General features: G+C 45.6%; 1 protein-coding gene across 5 annotated transcripts in view; it reads left to right on the forward strand.

Annotated features, from left to right (window-relative positions):
• Nucleotides 1-22,470, forward strand: part of MVB12B (multivesicular body subunit 12B) — a 69,531-nt gene that overhangs the window by 37,332 nt on the left and 9,729 nt on the right. For all 5 annotated transcript variants that reach the window (XM_031046476.2, XM_034067476.1, XM_034067475.1 and 2 more), the window contains one exon: nt 1,508-1,605. In XM_031046476.2, coding sequence (XP_030902336.2) covers nt 1,508-1,605 — 98 coding nt within the window. The remainder of the gene's footprint in view (nt 1-1,507; nt 1,606-22,470) is intronic.

Here is a 22,470-nt window from a genome sequence, read left to right on the forward strand (position 1 = left end):
ATAGAAATCTGTGGGCTATCAGCAACTTGACTAGCAAAAAGTCTGCTCTCATGGCAGACTTCTCACAGCTCCATTGCTGGCTGGGCAGCCACACTGGCTGTACAGGGAGAGCAGTGTGATGGCAGAGGGAGAGCTGTGTCCACTGCATTGAGCAGCCTCACTGGTCCTATACCAAGCCCCAGAGCTCCCAAATGCCTGATGGGAACAAGGCATCACCTCTGCCTTCCCATCCCACATGGAGGGAAGGTCACCCACTGTTGTATGGATTTAGTTAGCATGAGTCAGGCTTCTCTAGGAGTGGAAAAGTACCAGGCCTTGGGGAGGTTAGACAGGAACAGCGGTGGGGAAGTGGAAATTGTAAAGATAAGACAAGAGACAGGATGCAAAACCACAGTTTAAGGATGTTGAGGTTAAAGCTAGATGTAAATAAATGTAACGGCTTGTATTAGGAAATTTTGTGTGATGCCCAATCAAAAGCTTGTTGGCAAGGCATGTTAACCAATCAGCATGTAACTAGTGTGCAGATTTATGTATAAGAGACTATGTCTGATACTTAATAAACGGCAATTGCTTGATCCCATTGATCGTCTCTGCGCTGTCCGTGACTCCCGCATCAACAACCCACCTTATATTCTAGTTCTGTGTCCAGGCTTGCTGGGTGCTGGATTTTTCTCTTAATAAAGCCCTGAGCCACTTAAAATAGTTTCAGCTTCACTTCCATGAGCTCCATTTTTTTTTTCCTATTTATAGGAAAATTTAATGGAAGATGTAAAAATATCTCCCTGCTGCAGGAATGCTGGGCAGAGCACTTCTGCAGCCGGGGAGGTGATGAGTGAAGTCTGGCTTCCCTTGCCTTGGGGGCTGGTGTAGGGGAGCTCAGCTCATCACCCCCTGCCTTGGGGAGCATGGGAGCCTGCATCTAGCATTGGGCAGGTCTAGAGCAGGCCTTGGTCATTAAGAGAGTTTCAAAGATCCCATTTACAAATGTACTCAGAAGTTTTTGGCTCTTGCTGTTAGTGCTTTCTGCCTTGAAGGAGACTCAGTTGGGTCCTGCAGGGACTGAAAATAGTTTCAGGCACTCTCTATGCCTTTTGTTGAGCCTCGTGTTTGCAGAGGGGAGGACATGCAATCTGACCCTGGGTGCCAGCTCACAAGGAGCTGCCATGTCCTGCTAGAGAGAGAATTGCTGCCTCTGTAGGGCTTCAGTTAGTCATCTGGGTCTGCTGTTTGGTGGGGCAAAGCAGGCTTGTGGTGGGGTGTATTCAGTCTTGCTCACAGCTGAACTGAAGAGGAGGTAAAGCAGCTCAACCACATTTGGTTATAATGGTTGTATCACCACCTCAGTCTCCCCCTAGCATTTAGTGCCCACTCCAGGTTTTGAAAGCAGTGTTAAAGGTGATGTTTGTTGCTTAACCTGACTGAAATCATCAGGGAATAGCGAGCTGACAGCAGCAGCATTTTCTGCTCTGTAATAACATCCTGTCCATTTCCCATCTCTCTCCCTCAGGCATATCTCACTGACGCTCCCTGCCAGCTTTCGAGGGAAAAGTCACAGCACTCGCCTGGACTTGGAGCACCAGCACTCGAATTTGTACGCCATATCAGGTAAGCTGCTGCACTGTGTGAGCAGGAGTGGGACCAGGAGTACAAGCCCTGCTTGTACAAACAGCCAGGTGTGTGGTACCCACGAAACTTACACCCAGCTTTTGTCAGTGCTGTTTAAACGTTGAGGGCAGAGGGACCCCAGAATGTGCTCAAACACCCGTTACTGGCAGCAGACATTACTGACCACTGGGGAGATCACAGCCTAAGGCAGGGATGCTGCTGCCTGTGGAGGTGCTCAGTGAGAGCTCTGGTGGAAAGCAACACTGATACAAACTTCGCTCCTCATACTGGTCATGATCATCACAGGTGAGTCACAAAAGACCACGTCTCTGCCCATTTCACAGGAAGCTTTGTCCTTTCTGGCAAGGATGAGTTTCCTACACAGTCTGCTCTGCTACAGTCAACATACACATTAAAAACAGATGAGATCTTTTTTCCATTTCTGTATTCTGAACCCTGCACTGCATAGGTTTGTTTCCCTGGTATTAGGGCAAATTTGAACATCTATGTTTGGATTTGGATGGATGTCTGTGTTATTTTTAAGAAACATGTGCTTGCAGATGCATACTTGGTCTCTAGCTGCAGCTCTCTCTCTGTTCACCATTCCAGGCTAGTACACAAGTGCTAGAGATAGAGATAGTTTCCAGATGTCAGTGTGGAAAATAACTGCCTGTTTTTATTTTTAACTAGTACTAGTCTGCAGGGAAAATGTGTGTTTAAATAGAGTGGTGAGGAACAACCCCATTCCTTTACCCTCGTGGGTAAGTTGTTACTGTGCTTCAGGACTATGCAGTGGGTTCAGTTTGGAGCTGAGGCCGCTGTGAGCAGTCCTGCCTCTTGGTGCTGGCTTTCTTGAAGGAGGAGTAAGCTAAAAAGGGAGGTAGCTTGATTCCCAAGGCCCAGAAAGAAATGCCTTTGGGAATGAGAGACAGGGATGCTTTACAGAGATTGTACCTCATGGAGTCTGTCACTGCTGGATGTACCGAGCACTGTGTGGTCTGGAAGCTATTCATAACCCACAGCAAAAGGACTTAAGGCTCTGTAAGCTGAAGACAAGCATTAGGTACAGCTGCGGTGCAGCAGCATGTTTCAACTGCCTCCTCTCCAATGGGGCCAGCTCGGAGGCTGGGTCTCAGCTGAGCAGCACTGGGGTGCAAGAGTTTTGCTTAGAATTCTCTTTTTTTGAGTAATATTACACCTGAAGCAGGAGTGTGCTAGGCAGGGCAGAATCACACGTAGCCACAGTTTTCTCTTTGTTATGTCCTTTTTGCAAGAGGAGGAAAATACTGGCTTTAAACTTGACTCTGTGAAAACCTCCTGAAAGTGCAGTCCCTTCGTCTGGCTGAAGGAGATTTTCAGGACAGTTTGGAAACCCAGGAAAAGCAGCAGTGGATTCAGTGGGCTGTACGATAAATAGGTAGTGCTGGTGCATAATCAGGGAAGAGAAGATGGCAAAAATGTGCCATTCACAGGTTCTTGCTATTAATAGTGAGTGACACTTCTAACATGGGAACATGGCATTAATTCATGTACCATAATCAAAGGGTTATTTAAAAGGTAATCTCTGACTGAAACTGCAGCTTCGGGTTCCTAAATAGATGGAATATAACAATTGCATAATTCTTGTCAGTACTCGTTTTTCTTGTTACTCCTCTGCTCTAATAGATTTAGAAATGTAAGAGAAGGCATGTTCTTGTGTTCACATGAGGCAGGCCTGCGTGGAGGACAGAAAGCATCCAACAGTGAGGCACAACTCTGCAGGAGTGTTACTGAGCACGACCCTGCTATAGGACTTCCCATGGGCTGCCTCTGCTTGCAGTGCCGCCTGGGACGATGACCTAGTTTGCAAAGAACCTGAATACTTTACCAGATAATCATAGGCACAGCATAATACAGACCTGCAAAAGCAGGCATGGCATTCATCCTGCATGTTCATGGTCAATAACTCTCTTTTTCCACCTCAACTGCACGTTCTCCTCCAGACACGTTACACAAGTTGTTGTGCATACGTGAGCTATAATGGCTATTACAGCTGCGAACCGTTTCTGAAGAAAGGGCCTTGTCATATGAAACATCCTGTGCGTTGGCAGGGATCTTCGCACATAACTCCTGACCGCTGCTGCCTTCTCAGCAGCTGTGATGAGGTGCTGTGACAATCCCCTTTGTGCGCTTCGACATTGCGGAGGTAGATGAGCCTCCAGGCGCGCTGTGAAAACCCTTCCCAAGTTTCCTGTTAGGTGGGGTGTAGTTTGTAGTTTTATCTGTGCCGCAGTGCGAGCGCCTCGCTGCAGTGCCATGGCAACGGGAAATTGATTAACGCGCTTCCACTCGCGTCCCTAATTGCTCTGCCGGGATGCGGTTTGCCACGGTGGGGTCCCAGCCGCAGCATGGGAACAGCGGGGACATGTGGAAGGTGAGCAGGGCTGCGATGGGCACAGGACTCCTCTCTGGTCCAGCCTGGTGCTGGACAGGCCTGCGGGCTCCCTCTCTTGGCTCTTAGCAAAATGGAAGGCTTCCTGGTGCAGGGAAACAAAAGCCGTGTGAACTGTCTCCTGTCTTCCAGTGTTGCAGTCTGATTTCCTGTGGTGGGGATGGGATGGGCTGTTTAGGCAGGGAAGGCTGCGAAGGAGGATAGGGACACTAAAGATTTTCTCAGTAGTGGGTGAAAGCAACACTTCCAGCTTGGGTTCAGCCTGTTTATGAAAGGTGAAATAGATACTGGCTGTTGAGCCTACTCTGTATCTCAAAATGCATTTTGGCAGAAATTGCCATATCCCCACTGGGGCTGTCCTGTTACTCCTTGGGGCATATAATGCACTTTATCACTGTGCTAGAGTTGAGAAAAAATGATCCTGAAAGTAGTAATTGCAATTTTTAACCAGCTTTTTGTTATTTCTAGTCTTGGCAATGAGACATTGGGGTGACCAGAAAGTTAGGGAGACTCCTCTTGGCACAGTGAATTAGTGAATAGCTCTTTGACAGGGTGCATTTAGGAAAGCATTGCCCAGACCTTGCAGTGGGAATCTGCCACGTTCTGTTGCAGCACTGCCAGCATCATCCTCCTGGCCTGGCAGACTCCCTGGTCCTACCCTGTGCCATGGACCCAAGACCAAAAGGCAGAATTACTTCTAAGTTGATCTGCAGAAGGTCTCTGGGTGCTGCTGGGCGTGTGGTGCTGAGGAGCTGACAGGTTTAATATGCATGTTCGAACGGGCAGCTGCTGGAAGAAGAATGCCTTGCTCCAGACAGACCTGTCGACAGACACTGCTCAGTATTTCACAGCATAGTCTTTCTTCATGGCCTTCAGCTTAATTAAGATGTTGTTGTGACTGCATACTGCCTTCATTTCAGACTTCAGCATCTTCTGGCTGCATATTACTTTGGCTTATCAGAGCCACAAGGACAGTGAGGGAGAGAGGGAGCCCTCTCAGGCAGCCACAGATAATAACGTACAGGGAAAAATCCTGAATGAAGTGAAAAATTATTTATAATAATGGTACTCAAATGGAAGGGAAATACGTCACTCTAAGGGTATATAAATTTTTATGATAGTGTATAAACAGCCATAGCTTGCCTTGTCTCCCATCTATCCCTGCAGAGAATGAGGGCAACATCTAGCATAAAGAAAAATATAATAAGAAAACGAAGAAATGAATGGGAAGAGCTGGAGGATTGATCACTCAGTGTATTTGTATATCCTGATGTAAAAGGTGCTGCTGACAGGTGGCCAGGTTTCTTCCGTATAAAACCATGTGTGTGCTGTCAGGGCGGTGTGAGCAGCCTTGTTTCGATTGATGAATTGCCTGCTTTCTTGATTAAACCTTCCGTCACTTAAGAAACAAAAAGCCTGTGTTTGGATGGCAGAGTGGGACATGTCAAAAAAATCTGTCTGCTTTACCTTTGTGCAGATGTTGGGCACAGACTGTAACATGTATTATTAAAATGAATGTGGCATTTACTGTGCATTATTTCTTTCCTGGGAGAAGGGACCTGTAAATTATATGCTAATAATAAGCTTTAACCCTTTCAGAAACCAAGAGATTTAGGAGTGCAGGTATTCCTGCAGGCCTCACTAATTGGATGGGCTCTAACACCACTGTAGCTCTCTCTGAAGTTAATAAACAGTGTGTTTCAGACCAGTATGCTGATGCCTCTTGGGGATCCTGCCTCCCATAAGTTTTCTGCCATGGAAGTGCCACTGAAACGTAAACCTTTTTGAATTACAAAATCTTCCATCAAAAGCCCCTCCAGGTTCTGATTACAGGGGAGATCTGTCTCCTGCCTGGGGCCGAGCAGGACCTCCTCAGCAGGAGGCACAGCCCACACCAGCACCAGCTCTAACCTTTGATTGCACTTCCAGATTCCCTTCAGGCTGCCAGTTTGAGACGTGCTCAACCTGCTCGTCTCAGGAAAAGAGTTAGGGATGGAAAAAAGGCTTAAACCACCTTGCAGAGCACATGGCAGGATGCAGTGTTGTGAGCTAGTTTAAAAATGAGATACTGACCGTCTCACCTGTGGTTTCTGGGGACACTCAGGCTGGTCCAAGCTGTGGGCTTTGATGGCTGAAGTCAGGTGGGCAAAGCCATTGCTGATGCTAGTGTGTGACTCTGCACGATGCTGAGCAAGGTTGTCTTGCTTGGGGTTTTTCCCCCCCTTGAAATTCTACTGTAGCCATCTTCAGCATCATATTGCAGGTATCCCTGTTTGATTGTAGCATACAAATTTATGTCATCTAAATACAGGACAGTCAATACTCATACCTTCTTGTGACCTGTTGTCAGACTGTCAAGACAGACATCGCATTGCACGGAGTCTGCCAGATAGTACTGCACAGCCCCATCAGGGTGTGTGCACAAAGTAGTTAAAGCCACCTTGTACCAATTTTCTCCATGAAACAAGTGTATGAACTTCCAGATACTGCTACAGCTGTCATCACAGAGCCAGACTGAGCATTTAAACCTATCTCTGAGGATTTTTGTTCTAGCAGAAACGGGGAGCTAACAAGATGATCAGAGTTACCCTTGGATGGGACTGAGTTTCATTTTTCAACACTTATATATGGAAATTGTGCTGAAAAAGCAACAGAACAAAAGCAGAATGTGCTTTGATGGATGTTGTTTGATAGCATTTTCAAATAATACTTGCCAGCTGGCAGCCCCAAATAATTAAAACATTTGTGCAAGGAATAGTTAAAGGAAGAAACAGTTGATGTTGATATGTCATCCATAAGTTCAGTACCTAAAGTCGTGTTAATCCATAGAAATAAACCAGTATCTGGAAGCATATATTATCTGTACTATATAAAAGTTAACTGAATCCTTTCTTTACATTCAGACTGTCTTGTGATTATGGCTGCAGTTTTGCTGATACTGAACTGAAGGTGAAGGTTTTCATTCTCTTTCAAAGAAAAAAGGCCATGTCCTTTGGGTAGGAGCTTAGCTGTCACATCCAGAAACGAGCCATGTGCTTTATCTACCAATAAAGCAACGTTCCTGTTTGTGAACAAGGCTGTAATAGTTGCCATTCATTTGCTTAGGAGTGGCGGGCTTTCAAAGCAGTTACTTGATGCAGCAGTGCATTTACATGTATTTCTTATCTTAAAAGTACTATTTTATACTAGTTTGTGATTGTCTTTAACCACATTATCAACACAGTTACTTGTGTGAAGTATTTTTCCCAGAGAAACTGGGCTGAGCACCAAGGAAGGGAAGCACATCCAGCTGCCAGCTTGGTGTTGGCTGGCACATTTACCATAAATGAGGATGCTTTCATGGGCAGCTTTTGCAGGTGTTGCTTTTTCCCCATCTCTAATCTGTTTATGTTGGAATCATGCAATGTTACCTTAAATTTACCTTAAATGTAACTATTTACTAAAATGTTTGTTTATTCTTATGTTTTATGAATATTTATTTGGTTTATTTAGCTTGTTAAGACACTTTTCAGAAAGGTCAAACATGCTCTGTGGTCTGATTGGGTAGCTGGACGGTTTGTTGTGGTGTCTGTTGGGCTTACTCAGCCTGGAGAAGAGAGATGTTATAATAGCAGTTCCCAGTACCTAAAGAGGGTACATGAAAGCTGGAGAGGGCCTTTTTGCAAGGGCCTGTAGGGCAAGGAAGAACGGCTTTAACCTGCCAGAGGGGAGACTGAGATGAGCTCTTAGGCAGAAGCTCTTCCCTGTGAGGGTGCTGAGGCGCTGGCACAGGGTGCCCAGAGAAGCTGTGGCTGCCCCATCCCTGGCAGTGTTCAAGGCCAGGTTGGACACAGGGGCTTGGAGCAGCTGCTCCAGTGGAAGGGGTCCCTGCCCGTGACAGGGGTTGGAACTGGATGAGCTTTAAGGTCCCTTCAAATCCAAACCATTCTGTGATCTGATGGATGGCAGGTAGTGACGTGGAGCAGGCAAGTCAAAGCAGTTGCCATTGTGAAGCAGGACAGTCAGGCTGTGGTTGTAGAAGGGGATGTTTGCAAGTGTAGTTTCCAGGCAGAGGTGGCTCTGCCAGGTCACCCAGGCAGGATTCCCTGGCAGGAGGCTGTTCTGCAGTGGCAGGAGACCCTTTGACAGGTCCCTGCAGGGCTGGGGGCTCAGTCAAGAGGTGAAGACAAAGTGAAGCAGGGTCCATCCACCGCACAGCACTGGGAGGAGGGGATGCTCCTCTAGGAAACACAGGGAGGTTTGATGTTCATTCCGCACAGGTTTATAATCCAGATCTCTGGAGGCAGCAGAGAGTGGAAACTGATGTTAATGATCTGGAAAAACATCAAAGCAGTGGATTCCTGAAGAGGAAACTGAGTTGCTTTTCTGTATTGGATAATGCAGAGCTTGGCAGGGGGGAGCTGTAATTTGTCTGGGTAGCTTTGTTGGAAGCATTTATTTCACACGCTGCTCTTATGGCAGCAGTTTGCTTCCAGATCCCACTTTCGTTTCTGGAGCTCAGTCGATTTACTCAGTGTGGCTGAGTTTGGCTCCGGAGCCTGGCTTGAGATCTGCAGTAGCTGGGCTGGCTGGGGTGGGTGCTGGCAGCTTTGGTGTCCCACTGCTCAGCAATTGATTTGGGAATGCCTTGTTGCATATATTCCTGCCCCCATCCCCCCCTTTATTTTAGTCCATTTCTTTTTAACCATTGTTTTTAAAATCCATTTTTTTCTTTTAAATAACAAAAGTTTCTTTCAGAGGTCTTTCTAGATTAAGAAATGGAAGAAAAATTAAAGATTTCGTTACATTTCATTGCCTGCATGTCAACTCCTTTCTTGTGGCAAAATGTCAAGTTATCTATGCCACAACTGCCACTTACTTCTCTCCAATGTACGTTTTCTTTTAAAAGATACTGTATCTTTTATCTGGGTGTAATGAGGACAGACGTTTTAATCAGGGGTTAGTCATTTATTTTTGCAAACTGTTGTTTTGCTTCATCATTTTTGCAGGTAATTAAATGGTTCACTTGGCACAGTGTGCCTGCTTTATTAAAACAGGTAATGCTGAAAAAAAGGAAGATGCTATTTTGTGGATCAGTGCACAAGAATTGCTTTTATCTTCATCTTCCAGCATAGTTTCTGGTGGTTTTGTGATACCCTCTTGTATTCAAGTGTATGTTGAAGTGTTTCAGTACATCCTGCTCTCTAGAGGGGGAGGCCCTGTGCTCCATTTTACCGTTGATCCTGATTCCCACGTGTATGTTCTTTGCTTAAGAATAGAAGCAGAACTAAATTTATGTTTTGTGACACTGAATTTTAATCAGGATGGTCCAAAGCCAGACAAGTTGTGACACCAGCTTTATTCTGCATTGAAACCTCCTTACTGAGGCTGAGATTAAAGTCAGCCTGTTCTTTACCTATTGCAATTTCCAATCTTTGGACTAAGAGACACGGATAATCTTCAAAATATAAAAGGCTCTATTAATATCCAGCAGTTCAGGGAGACTGAAGTCTCAAGTAAAATGCTGCAGCTGCGTATTTCAGAAAGGGAAATTCAAGTGTTACTTAATACTATATTTAATGAGCTTCAGAAAGGTGTATTTCTTGTTAAACTAGCTCATCCGTGATACACAGGTTCTTTGCGTGCTCACTGCGGTGTGCTGCCCCACATTATCAGTGCTGTGCTCGGTCCAATGGTGAAAGATGAAGCCACGAGTTCTTCCCCCTGTGTAATTTCTCAGACATGTGATTTTCTGATTAACCTGGTGTCATCCGAAGTGGCATTCTTTATCTTCATCATCTCACTCTTTGCGTACTGGTACAAAGCTCGGGCCAGCATGGGCAGCCTTGCTGTAATGTACCACACATACAGGCTTTTTCTCAGATCACACGTCGCCTTCCGAGGAGGCTGCTTGTTGATCTCTGTTGAGAGAATTATCCTGCTACCCCGAAGCCTTGAATTATGTATGAGCAGGTGTACCCATGGCATGGGCGGTGGCGAAGGCGTTGACACCAGCAGCTCTGAGCCGAATGCATCGGAAAGCCGCCTGATGCTGGAGCAAGGATGTACGGAGAGGGAGGGTGATGCTGGAGGGGACCCTGCCGATGATGTGGAGCCAGGGCAGGGCAGGGTGCAGCTCTGCTCTCGCTCCACATGCCCGGCAGCAGCTGTTGGAGCAGGGCTGCTGGATGAGGATGAGCTGGTGGGACTTGCACTGCTGCTGGCGGAGCACAACCTCTGAGGCGGGCTGTGCTGTATTTGTTTTGCTTTTCTGAGTGCCATAGTTTAATTCTTTTTTTAAATAGGAAGCTGCTCTGTGGTTTGGATATTTAAACAGTTATTAACCGAGTGACAATTAACAGATTGCATAGACAGATTTTCTTTTCAAAACCTCTGAAATTGAGTACAGTTTGCAAAACTATCACGGCATAGTAATGACAATGAATTTTGATTTCCCGGAACTGATATTAGACTCCTTATTAAACTATGTGCATCTGCTTTTAATTTACTCCAAATAATTGGAAAATGCAATGAAGCTTTCCAATTAAAGCACAGCTTTATGCTGTTTAATAATACCCCCATAATATTATAGCTTATGAAGTGACAGGTGAGTTGGTGTATGAATAAAACATAAAGGCAGCAATAAGGGACAGAAAAGCGGAGACAGTTGTTGGGGATTTTAAATGCTGGATGTAATTTGCATATATTAATCTCTTCTTTTCAGCCTTATCAGGCATTCTTCAGTATTTGAAGTTAAAATAGCATTGACAGGCGGGAGTACGCTTAGTTTTTTCAAGGATTTATTACTTGTATAATTTCTGATCTTTAATAAGCAGATATGACTGATCCTCATAGTTCTATAGAAATCGGTTAATTGTTCCAGATGGCGTGTACTGATTATGCAAAATTACTTTTCACACCATTTTTTTTTTCTGATGGAGTTTGGAGTAAAATTAAATTTTTTATAGCCTTCTTATCATGCTGTTTTACAGTGGTTTTTGCACAGAAGTTGAATTTAATCTACTATATTACATTGACCAGCAGAGTTATTCTAATGTAGCATTCTGTGATTTGACAGAGAATAATAGAACACATTGCTCATTGTTCGTTACTGTGCTGCTAATAAAAAGGAGTTCTAGTGCAGAAAACCAGGCTGTTATTTATGAAGAATGCTTAATTTGCACAGTTAAAAATGCAAAATTGTTACAATGAGATGTTCTCTCTTTTGGATAGAAGACTTGGGCAGAACAAATGAAAATAGTCTTGTTGCTACAGATTTCATCTAATAAGGAAGGATTTTTTTTTAATGACTGATGTGAGCTAAGGCTGTGTTTTATTGGGAGGAGCAGTCATCCCGGCAGCACGCTCCGACTCCGATCAAGAGGTGTCACTGGTGTTTTCCCTGATTATCGTCATCCGGATATCTCAATGGCGTAATTTCATAATTGAAAACATTTATAAAGGTTATTGGGCTTCATTTATCTAATGAAAAGCTGTTTATACCAAAGAAACCACACATAAAGCCCTCTCGCTAATGAGTTTATTGCGATTCATTTTGGCTGTGACTCAGTGGTTGGAGGAGGCATCCTGCTGCCTTGCTGTCCTGGTTGTGCCGTGGTGGGGCCCGGTGGCAGGTCCCCATCCTGTGGGTATACCTTGGGCAGGGGTTCCCAATGCTGCCCTTGGTCTTGGTTTGACCAGGAGTAATGATTTTGGTGGTGTGTGCTGTGCTGTGCTGTGCCATGTCATGGGCTTGTTTGAAAAGCAAACCGGCAAATGTTTAAAGAATGACCTTTTGGTTAATGGAATTTATAATCTCCAATTCAATTAGAAATGTGGGGGTACAGTAAATGGACTTTTATAAAGAGTGCTTATTTTTAACTCAGTAGAAAAAAGCCAAGTAATTAACTCAGTCATTAGAAAGCTTGAAATTTCTCCCATCTCCTGTGGAACTAGGAAATTGTTTTGTGTATACTCTTATATATATACGAATAATATATATGGAGACAACTAATGGCATAAATCAGAAATGATTAGAAAATGTTTGTTCTAATGAAGTAATAATTTGGTAGTAATGCTTTTCATCAGTGTAGCTTAAGGCTACATTAAGTGGACAGACTTTATATGGATTCTCTAATTTTAATCTTCAAAATGCTATCTAATGTCTCATTAAGACTTGCATATAATGTATCTTAAGTACAGTCATTAAATATAGTTTAGGGAGATTTATGTTCAGATATTGCTTAAAGATGTTTTAATAGGCCCATTTACTCTGATGATATTAATGAGCTCTTAACACATATTAAGCTTCTAAAACTAGTGGTATTCCTCTCACAGTGAGCAAAACAACTTAGGAATTGTAAATTAATTGGATGGTCCAACAAGGACGTTTTTCAACCGCGTCTTCAGACGCCTTCTCCAACCCATTTAGCTCCATAAGCACTGGGCTGTGTCCCAGCTCCTCTGTGCCGTGTTCCCAGAACATGTAATACCTCGGCCTCAGTGATGTCATTTGGCCCTGCTCGTTGATACATCGTCTCATGGGTGTTCAAGGGTGTAGCAGTGTGCGGTAAAGAACTGCAGGCTGGGAATAGGCCAGAGCTGTGTAAATATCTGCAACATTACACAGATTTGGTTGTGTATCTAATGACATAAACATACTTTAAGGAAAGAGCCAAATACAGACACATTTTTAGATAAATTCTGCTTTTTGATCATCTAAAGTTAAGATGCAAGAATTATGATAATAAAAACTGTTCGTTCCCTATTGTCACTTTAGCTCCAATTCAGAAAGTTATTGCAAACAAAATTCTCTGGTTTCATCACTCAGCTCTTCTTAAAAAATCCTTCTGAGTTCAGAGACTTTTATAATTAGTAAATTGGTTTGTTAGAATGAGATAATGGCAAATTTCTTCTTTTCATAATTGGACATTTCTTCCCTGTAGGCTAATGTATGCGCGGCACTTACATACACAATAAGCTGTGCTTTTGAAAAGCCATAACTAGCTAATAAGTGCTGTGGTGTCATCAGAGAGTAATGGTTTGCTGATTAGCATAATTAATGACAAATGGTGGTGCGGAGCAGGCGGATTGGTTTTGCAGCTGATGGATGTGCTGCAGCCGCTGCCAAGCCATGCCAAGGCAGCCAGGCTGGCACTGGTGTTGGGCTCAGTACTCACCTCCAACCTGCACTAGCACCCACTGCTGCTCCCAGCACCTCAGGGAGCCCTATGGAGCCATCATGTGGCTGCTTTTGGGTGCTCTGCTGTGCTGGAGGATGCTGGAGAGGGGCTTGACACTGCTCCAGACCTTGCCAGGAGCCTTGAGCCACGCACTGATGATAGAGCAGCAGCACCCACAGGTCCCGGTCCTCGTCTTAGTGTTGATCCTGGTCCTCCAAGTGCAGGAGGGATGCGCCAGGCAGGTGTCCACACTACAAAGTGGATGCATTTATCTGTGACTTGATTAATAGGGGCTAATTTGCATTTGCAAATGAGACTGATAAAAATGGAGTTACCTTTTCACCTTTAAGGGGGAGGAGGGATTATTTCTAGTTTCTCTTTTTTTTAAGTGATAAGCAACTCTTTTACCAATAAGGATGAAAATACTTAATTTGCATTAGCAAAAGAAGCTAATTATTATATAGTTAATTAGCATCTGGAAATGAGGATTATCTTAATTACAAAGCACAATTTCCTTAATAGCTACAAAACTGTAAGTTTGATCTGTGTGGAGATTGGTGACTATTATTATGTAATTAGTGATCATATTAATTGTGCCATGTATTTAGATATAATTTGCATATGCAAATGAAATTTACCTGATAGAAATATGTGGCTCCACTAATGACTCTGAGCACTTAAAAACTAAATTGCATTAGGAGATCTGGATCCTGCACTGCTGTGCAGTGGCACAGCGGATCTGCTCCTCCTCTCAGAGCATTTGGCTCTGCAGCGCCATGGCTCCATGGTCTGGCTGTTGGGAGAATGAGGAAACCTTTCCCTGTCCTTCTGGCTCCCTAGACCTTGGTGTTAGGATCAGCCTCCTGCAAATGGATGGAATCTCATGCAGCACAGGCATCACTCTTGCCATCCTGCCATCCTCCCCTGCAGTGACAACCTTTGGCTTTGGGTCCTTGTTGAGGCTTTTCTGGCTAGATAAGAGTTACATCTGGGAGTGTATGTCCTGTTCATCAGTGAGCGGGAGACGGGAGTCGCATGTCCTTCGTGCTCATGGTGTGTTTCTCCTTTCCATTCACTGGAGTATGGAGAGCAGGATGCTTTCAGGTCAGCTGATCCGTCTTCTGTCCTCTTTTATTAGAAGCAAAGAGCTGTCTGTATGTTTAAAAGGAACCCTAAAGTACCTTAAAACCATGTTAAGAGAGGGTGCTTTGCATGCTTAAATCCCCATGAAGCCCTGTGGGACAGATGTTGGCTGCTCAATGCACAGCTGGACACTGCGCGGTGCTGTTGCTGCTGGGCAGGGTCACAGCCATCATTGCAAGTGTGACCACTGCCACTGCCTGGTGACCTGGCCCCTCTCCAGAGAGGTTTTCCAGTTGGGGAGTCCCATATTCTTGCAGTGACAACCTCCCTGTCCCTGTCGTACAAAATCTCACCTCCATAGATTTGTTAGCAAAGAAAAATCCAAGCTTCCAGGCCCAGCTATTGTAACAAAATGCAGTGTGTTTCTTTAATATCCCTTGCTCCTAACCTGCAGTACTGAAATGACTGAGATGCAAAATATACCAGTGCTGGAAGGAAGCGGCTGTTACCCAACAGGATGTTTCTCTCATCAAGAGGGAGAAATTTACAGCCGCCGGCCGGGGAACACTGCAGCTATTGTGGGTGCTTCCTGCGATGCTTTCTGCAAGTGCCTGCTCCAGCCCCAGCCCTGCCTGCGCCTCCCTGCCTCTGCGGCAGACAGACGGTACATGTTTAATGACTTCCAAGGAGTCTGTCTGTCATTACAGCCAGAGCTGAAAGTAATTGAAAAGCGTCTGTGTTTCTCTTCAGTGCAAGCTGGAGGGGTGAGTGCCTCCACCTCACCTCCCTGTCCTCGAGCAGGACCTGTCCCAGCTCTGCACAGCCCCGCGCGAGGGCCCTGTTCTGTATCTGCTCTGGTCTAATTAATTAAGGGTTGTTGCTTGGAAGTAGCACATGCTTAGGTGTGATCTTTGAAGTTTAGTGTGGTGCGGAGACTTCAAAGGGGGCATTTTATTAAAAAATAATAAAATCAAGAGCTCCTAAACACTTGCAATTTGAAGAGCTTTGTTTGAAGTCTCTCCATGTTCTCTGGTGCTGATACAGCCGCAGCGCTGAGGTACTACTTAGCCGTCACCATGCAGTACTTAACCTTCACTTTATTTAAAAAGAGAAAATAATCAAAACCAGGAGTATTCTCTCAAGTGTTTTCGTGGCTTGATCTAGCAGTAAAGAACTAATTGTGCTGTGTCGTGAGCTATGCAGGAAACGGACAGAATCAAGGCTGACAATCAAATTAGCAAAGATGAAAATTTAGTCCAGGTCTGTTTTCTTAATCAAAGAGCTTTCAGGACGAACAGGAAAGCTGTAAACCTTTCCCATCACGGAGGTTTCCTTCCACAGCCCGGGAGGCCCCTGCTCTCCCGCTCACCTCGCTGAGCATCGTGTGGTTTGGTGCTGCTGCTGTTGTACTGCCTGGACACCAGGCATGGGCTTCCATCAGGGCCTATGGTACTGCTTTCTTGCTTCCCACAATGACTCCCTGGTGCAAACTCCCACTAGGAGCTGCAGGACAGGCAGCTACCCCTGGAGCCATTGTGGTGCTTTTGGGTGCTCTCCTGAGCTTGGGTTCATGCCCTGGTGTGGTGAAGCTGGAGAAGGGAAGCTGAGCCCTGCACCTGGAGGCACCTCTGGGCTGGGTGTGCAGGCACAGCCACAGTGCAAGGTTGTTTCAGTGAAGCATTGGACCATCCTGGCCGCTCTGATCTGCCCTCATCAGTGTGTTTGACTAATGAGGGGCCACACAGGGCTGGCAACCTGCTGATCCCCTCGGCACAGCTGGCATCAGTGGCCTCTGTGGGAGCAGCACAGATGGTGAGCCCAAGCAGCAGCGCAAACTGCAGCATGTCCTGGACACGTACTTCCCCTTATTCTATGCCTTCCCTTGCCCCTCATCCAAGGGCTCCCCTACTGCAGGGCTGCTCTGGGCAGGCTGAAAAGGGACTGGAGAGGAGCCAGAGGAAATGGGGTCACTGTCTAATATTTGGGTGCTTTCTTAAATGAAGTGTGTGCATTTTGGGTGCGGTGTCTGCAGCCTCAGGCCATTGCAGCGTTCCCCATTGCAGCCGGCTTGGCAGGAGCTCACGGGAGGGTTTGCTCTTGTTTTCCCCCTGAGGTTTTGCTATCATTAGTGATTTGGAAATGCAGAGTGGTGGTGTTCCATCTGGGGCTCGGTGCACGGTAGCACAGAGAGCACACACACATGTTTACTATTCAGGCTGCTATTTAAATTACTATGTACAGAAACACTGAAGTAGGAGGCTTTGCTGCACATTATGAAGAGTGTGGTTTATTTTGAAAAGCTTGCATCCTTCTCTTGATGTGTTGCAGACTGTTGTAAAACATTTTTTCCATACTTTTGAATGACTTTTTCCCCTTGTACTGAGATCACACAACGCGCCTGGGTTCGTGCAGGTGGCCTGTGCCATCCTCCATGCCTGGGTGCAAAGGCTCAAGTGTGCAGAGATGTTGCCAGGGTACTTGGTGGAAAGCAGAGAGGTGTGAATGGGAGTCAGAGACTTGTGTGTGCTATAGGGTGTTATGGTGGCTGTGGCAGACAGGCAGGGGCTGGGCAGGGTGTAAAGGGGGTGATGGATGTCCTGGTCCCTGCCTGACCAATCTGTCCTGGCCAGGTAGCTGTGCGAGGCCTTCAGGAAGGGCCATGCTGCTGGCAGGAACAGCCTCACTGGGCAGGTGGGCATTGGACCTGGCACCTTTCATGCCCTGCAGGGACTTGGGAAGTCCCTGTTCTGTTCCTTGGAAAGCATCAGCCTAGTGCCTAACCTAACCTCTGGTTAGCAGTTGTGACTGCAGAGCAGGTGTTCCCCAGGAAAGAGCCACCTCCATCAGCTGAGGGGTGACTGTGTCCGAGTCACAGGCTCACCCTGCACAGGGCACTTGCTGCTGATGGCAAGAGCCCTCCTCGTCTTGGGGATGGGAGCACACATGGGCTGTGCTTTCTTGCATACGTGGAAATGTTGTTCAGAGGCACCCCAAGGCTGTGCTATGTGCTGGTGCGTGCCCTTGATGTCCACACAGGACAGAGGCTCACATCGCTCTCCAGTCTGACCACAGCTTCCCTGGGCCAGCTCCAAGCACTCCTGCCTGCCCTCTGCCAGGTCCATGCCTGCTTCCAAGTGCTTCTGGTGTTATCAAGCTAAAAATTAAGTTTTCTCAAAGCAGGTGAGCTGTGCTGGGTTTATGGTATTGCTGTAAGCTGCTTTATGAGATATTCATCTCGGTAAAACATAAACACTCTACTAGTGTTTCGGGTCTGGGGGAGATCTGAGGACTTGTGCAGTATTGCAGAAAGCTCTTTCTAAAATCTAAGATCATTTAGATTTTCAAGGTGGCAACAGTGCATTCACTGTTGGGGTTTTTTGTTGGTTTGGATTAGCAGTGCTCAGCTTTCAGAGTGCGGAAGGAAAGTGTTTTGCAGGGGATTTATTAATTTAAATATTTTTAATATCAGCAGTTGAAAATTCAAGTGTAAAAGGCCATGCAAAAATAGCAGTAAAGGAATCCAAAGCTATAAAAGCTTATGGTGAGAATTTAGATGCAGAAGCAGCTGTTATTTCCTGGGGAGTTCAGGTATATAAACTCTTCCATGGCTGTGTATCCCCACAATAGTGGTGTGAAGAATTAGCGCTCACTGCAGTATGCAAACTGAACCCACCAAGCACTGAGGCAGCTATTCATCTATACCCAGGAGCTAAATATGACAATGTTAGCATTTTTCATTTCCCTGACGTTACCATTAATAAAGCAATGATCCAAAAGAAGCTTTGCTGAGTCTGTTCTTTATGCTTCCATCACTCACGACTAGATAATTTCACACAGGATCGTTTTTAAATTAAATGACGATAAAAGCGCTCTGCTGTCCTGTGTTCACTAGTTCATAGAAGTCTATCAAGTCATTAATGTGTCATGACAAACTGCTAGTTGGATACAAGAGTAATTAATTATTTGCATAAATAACAGGTTGAACTTGGTGCTTTGAACCGCAGTGACATGTGCGTCACATCATGGACATCTTGGAACCTCTTGCAGAGTTCATGGGAGGGGCGGAAGCCGAGCCGGTGTGTGCGCTGTCGCATCCTCACCCGCTTCAAATGGGCAGGAGCTTGGCTTGAGTTTTGATGCTTTTTGTGTTCCTGCATTCTTCATTAACGGCTGCTTCAAGAAAGCATCTGATCACTGGAGATTTCAATGAACAATTATACAGATTTTCATAATCACCATTAATCACCACATATTTTTCAAGATAATTACAGCAATTATTATTTAGATTCCTCTTTTATGTCCGCATTGTAGAAAAGAACAAGTGCTTATTACGCTGGGTAGTGTAGAGAACTACGGTCTGAAGTTCTTTGTCATCCAGAAACTCATTATGTTAGCTGATGCTGCCTGTGAAAGTTCGTCAGCGTGTTTAAATTAGGGTAGCATTGGCAGGTCTGATTATTTAAATCTGGTAGCTTTGCTAAAAATATAGTTATTCAAGAAAGATGAATTACTAATTTGACAACCGAGATTTAGTTGGAGTCTACAGCACAGAAGGCAGCATCTATCGTGTGCTTAAAGGAGGGTGACAGTACTTTTTCAGATTAAAAAGAGAATTTCTGAGCCAGCTAACAAGTTGTATTTTTAGAGCACAGTTTTGTGGCCTGCCCTTTAAAGGCTGAGAGTAAGCCCTAGTAAATTATAATGAAGAAGTAGGCACCAGTTAAAAGTTGATTGTGCTTTTCAGTGGTCCTGCACTGATGAAGGGGGTTGCCTCTTTTGTTTTTTCATGTACCCATCACTTGGAGGGGTCCAGCCTCCTCCTGGCTACTGTCAGGTCATTGTGGGGACTCCATCCTTCAGGGCTTGGTTTAGGAGTGAGCTTGTCTTCCTGCTGGTCCTGCTGGTGTGCTCACAAGATCAGCTTTGCCTGCTTGTGTGAGGAGGCTTTATGTGAAACATGCAAGATGCAAATGTTTCACAGGACTTCAAAAATATTTGAAGTCATCACCTTTTGAAGATGTTAAACCTACATGGGTTGGTGTGTGTTTACTCATGCGGGGGTGTGAGTGATGTTACCAGTGGTAGTGTTGTAAAAATAGGGCCTTGCCACCTTTTTTGTTCTGCATCGGTACACGTTGCCTTTGGAAAGAGCTGTATTTGGTCATTAACCAACACCAAATTCTTTTATCCATTTGTGTTGCTCTCTGTTGGTCTTGAACATAACACAAATTGACATCTTAGAGTTGAATAGCTCTTGGCCAGACTAACACCGGAACTACAGCTCCAGGCCAGAGACTAGCTGGTAAGTTTTGATACTGCCCATGTAACACTGGGCAGAATCTCAGCACAGCACTCTGCTCATCAGAGACTGCCAGGAATGCTTCAAAAGCAATGCGGTCGGAGGAAAAAGGGAGGAATCAGAGGCTGCTGCTGCTGTTTATTTACAGCACAACATCAGAACAAGGGACATGGAATTAAAAGCCTCCTACGGTTCTGGTTTCCATTTAATTTTAGTATGAAATTAGCTGGCTGCTGTAAACGGCAGTTGCGCGTTATCTCATGGTGCACAGCAGGAGCGATGGCACCCAGACCCTGGTGCTGGTCACCCCAGCACACTGCGGCAGTGATGGGAGCTCTTTCCTGCTTTTTACTGGAGATGCCTGGCCCTGGAAGCTGCTCCCTGCAGTTACCTCCATCCCTTTTCTATGAGTCTCAGTAGGCTGGTGTGCATTGGAGGAGTGTTTTTAAGGGTTCAACCTACACAAGCGGTGAGTTTGAGCTTGCACGTGTGCAGCCCTGTCATGGCTTATGTGGCATGGCCATGCTCCACTTGAGAGGCATGGAAAGGGGAGTTCTGTGCCAGGAGATGTGCTGCTGAACCAACTGTGATGGAGCCAGAATGCAGGGAAGGACCAGGGCTGCAGGGAGAGCACTCAGCCCCATCACTGTATAGTGTGCAGGGGTGCCCCTGTGAAATCACTGCAGAAATGCATTGCTGCAACTGGTATTTTGTTCACAGCAGCGTGGCGTGTGATACCCTCGTGAAGCATAGCACAACACAGTCTTATCCATGGGATGTAAAAGTTAACCTTAAGATGAGATGGTTCATTGTTGCGCTGGAGCAAATTGTCACTGCATTTGTTATTCCTCTTGGACTCAGGTTTACATTGCTGAAAGGAAGTTGTGTGCCTCACCCTTGATGTCCTCATGAATGTGACAAAAGCATCAGTAGCTTTCAATCTCTCTCTGTGACCTGTACTCTGAGACAGTGTGCAGCACTTCTAAGGGTGATGTGGAAGACACAGGGGTGTGCTTCCTTGGAAGCATTTGCTTTGCCCAGGGCCATCTTTCAGCCTGGAAGGTTGGAGTCCAACCAAGACACAGGGTGAAGGGGCAAAGGCTGCCAGTGCTGGAGGCAGCCACTGTGCAGCCTAGTGCTTTATTTCCGTACAGTTTCCTGAACTGGTGGGTATTTAAGTCCTCGTGACTCCCAGTGCCTGGCTGTGAAAAGGGCTGTTGAACGAGAGTGTTGTTCTCTGATTTCTGCCTTTAATGTATTTTAGCAGCAGGCTGGTGACGGGCCTGACACGCGGCTCCTGTGCACGTTCCTGCGCTTTGGGAGCGCAGCATTAATAACACACTTCCATGCATCATGCCATTTTTAAGCATGATCGTTATGATAAAGGGCATATACTTAATTACAGGCCTGCTTAATTACAGCTCTGTTGAAGCTCGTTTGTTTAGGAGAGTGCTAATTGCGCTGCTGAGCCTTTGGCACACCCTGCTTTCATCTGCTGCTTTGCTGCGCAGTTCTGAGCTCTGGGAGGGCTGGAGTGCATGAGGACCGAAGGATGGGTGGACGGGCATGCTCATCATGGCTTAGGCTTTAAATTACTTTACCAAAGCCAGCGTGTGACTGATCAAAGCAGGTTTGTGTCGGGATAACAAATGCAGATGGGCTTCCAGGTTCAAAACTTCCTGGATTTGGTGATGCTGCTTTTCATCTGTTTCCTTTTGGTTCATGCAGCACTGTGGCTGCCGTATAGCACCTTTCATAATGAAATTACCCCAGTGGAGAATTGGGGGCTTTTTTGAAGTCAGAAATATAAAAAGCAAATGTAAAATGCTATGTATTCTTAAATAACCCTTGTTAAATCACTAACATGGTTACTCACTGGTGCTAATGGAAGTTGCAAACAGCAGGCAGAGGAACACTGAGTTTGTGGGTGCAGATGCTTTGTGAAAAAAAAACCTATTTGAAGATTACCTGAGGGCATTTCAGGGCTTAAATTTGCTCTAGTTTAAAGTTTTTATTTCTTTCAGAGCTGAAAATTAAGGACTTAAAATGCTACATGTGTACCTGAAATAAAGCGTGTGTATTTGGGGCTGCACTCTGCCTTAGAGATGTGCCCTTTTCCATCTGGTGTGGAAATGGCTGAGTTACATGTTTGGGAAGTAAGTGTCTCCCTTGTACTGACACATCTTGTGGGAGGCTTTCTGTGAAGTTTCTGAGGTGGTGGTAGCAAGACAGACACTGAGCCATTGCACCATCTAAGAGGACAGTACCGCTAAGCTTGTGCTGCAGAGAGAGCTTGGCCCAGTGATGTGAGGCTGTGCCGTGAGCTGTCATGTCCCTGTGTCTGGCCTCACACTCTGCTGGTTTCCATTCTCCTGCTGTGATTTGCAAGTGTTTGAGCTCTGCTGCTCCCTGTTGAGTTTGTGCTGGCAGCAGCCAGGCCAGGCCAGTGCTTGGCCCTAGGTGTTTGTAGTAGTTACTACTTGGGGAGGTACAAGGCACCTGAACTGGTCATGTTCCTTGTCTCCTTGCTCAGACACCATTGAGTTCATTCAGGTGGTTCTGTGTGGTAGTGGTAAATAACTGTCAGTCCTCTTAAAATGTTTGTGTTTGTTTTCAGTTTCATATACTGCCTGCTTTGGCAGCTGAACCAAATTGGAAGACTCAAAACTGAGACCATGAAATTGTATATGGGTAGAGCAGGGAGGGTTCACTGGATTCCTGATTTGGTAGGGACTAACCCAGCTGTGTCTCGAACAGAGAGAAACCACTGGCAGGTTAGAGTGAGGAAAAGGCTGGCAATAACTTCTGTGAGCTATCAGTCATGTGTCAGTGCCATGAATACTTGATCTGTCACTGGGACCGTGTGAAGTTGCATGTCAGAAGTCAGCTGG

Source organism: Melopsittacus undulatus, chromosome 11 (assembly GCF_012275295.1).
Source record: "Melopsittacus undulatus isolate bMelUnd1 chromosome 11, bMelUnd1.mat.Z, whole genome shotgun sequence".
In the NCBI taxonomy this organism is placed as follows: Eukaryota; Metazoa; Chordata; class Aves; order Psittaciformes; family Psittaculidae; genus Melopsittacus; species Melopsittacus undulatus.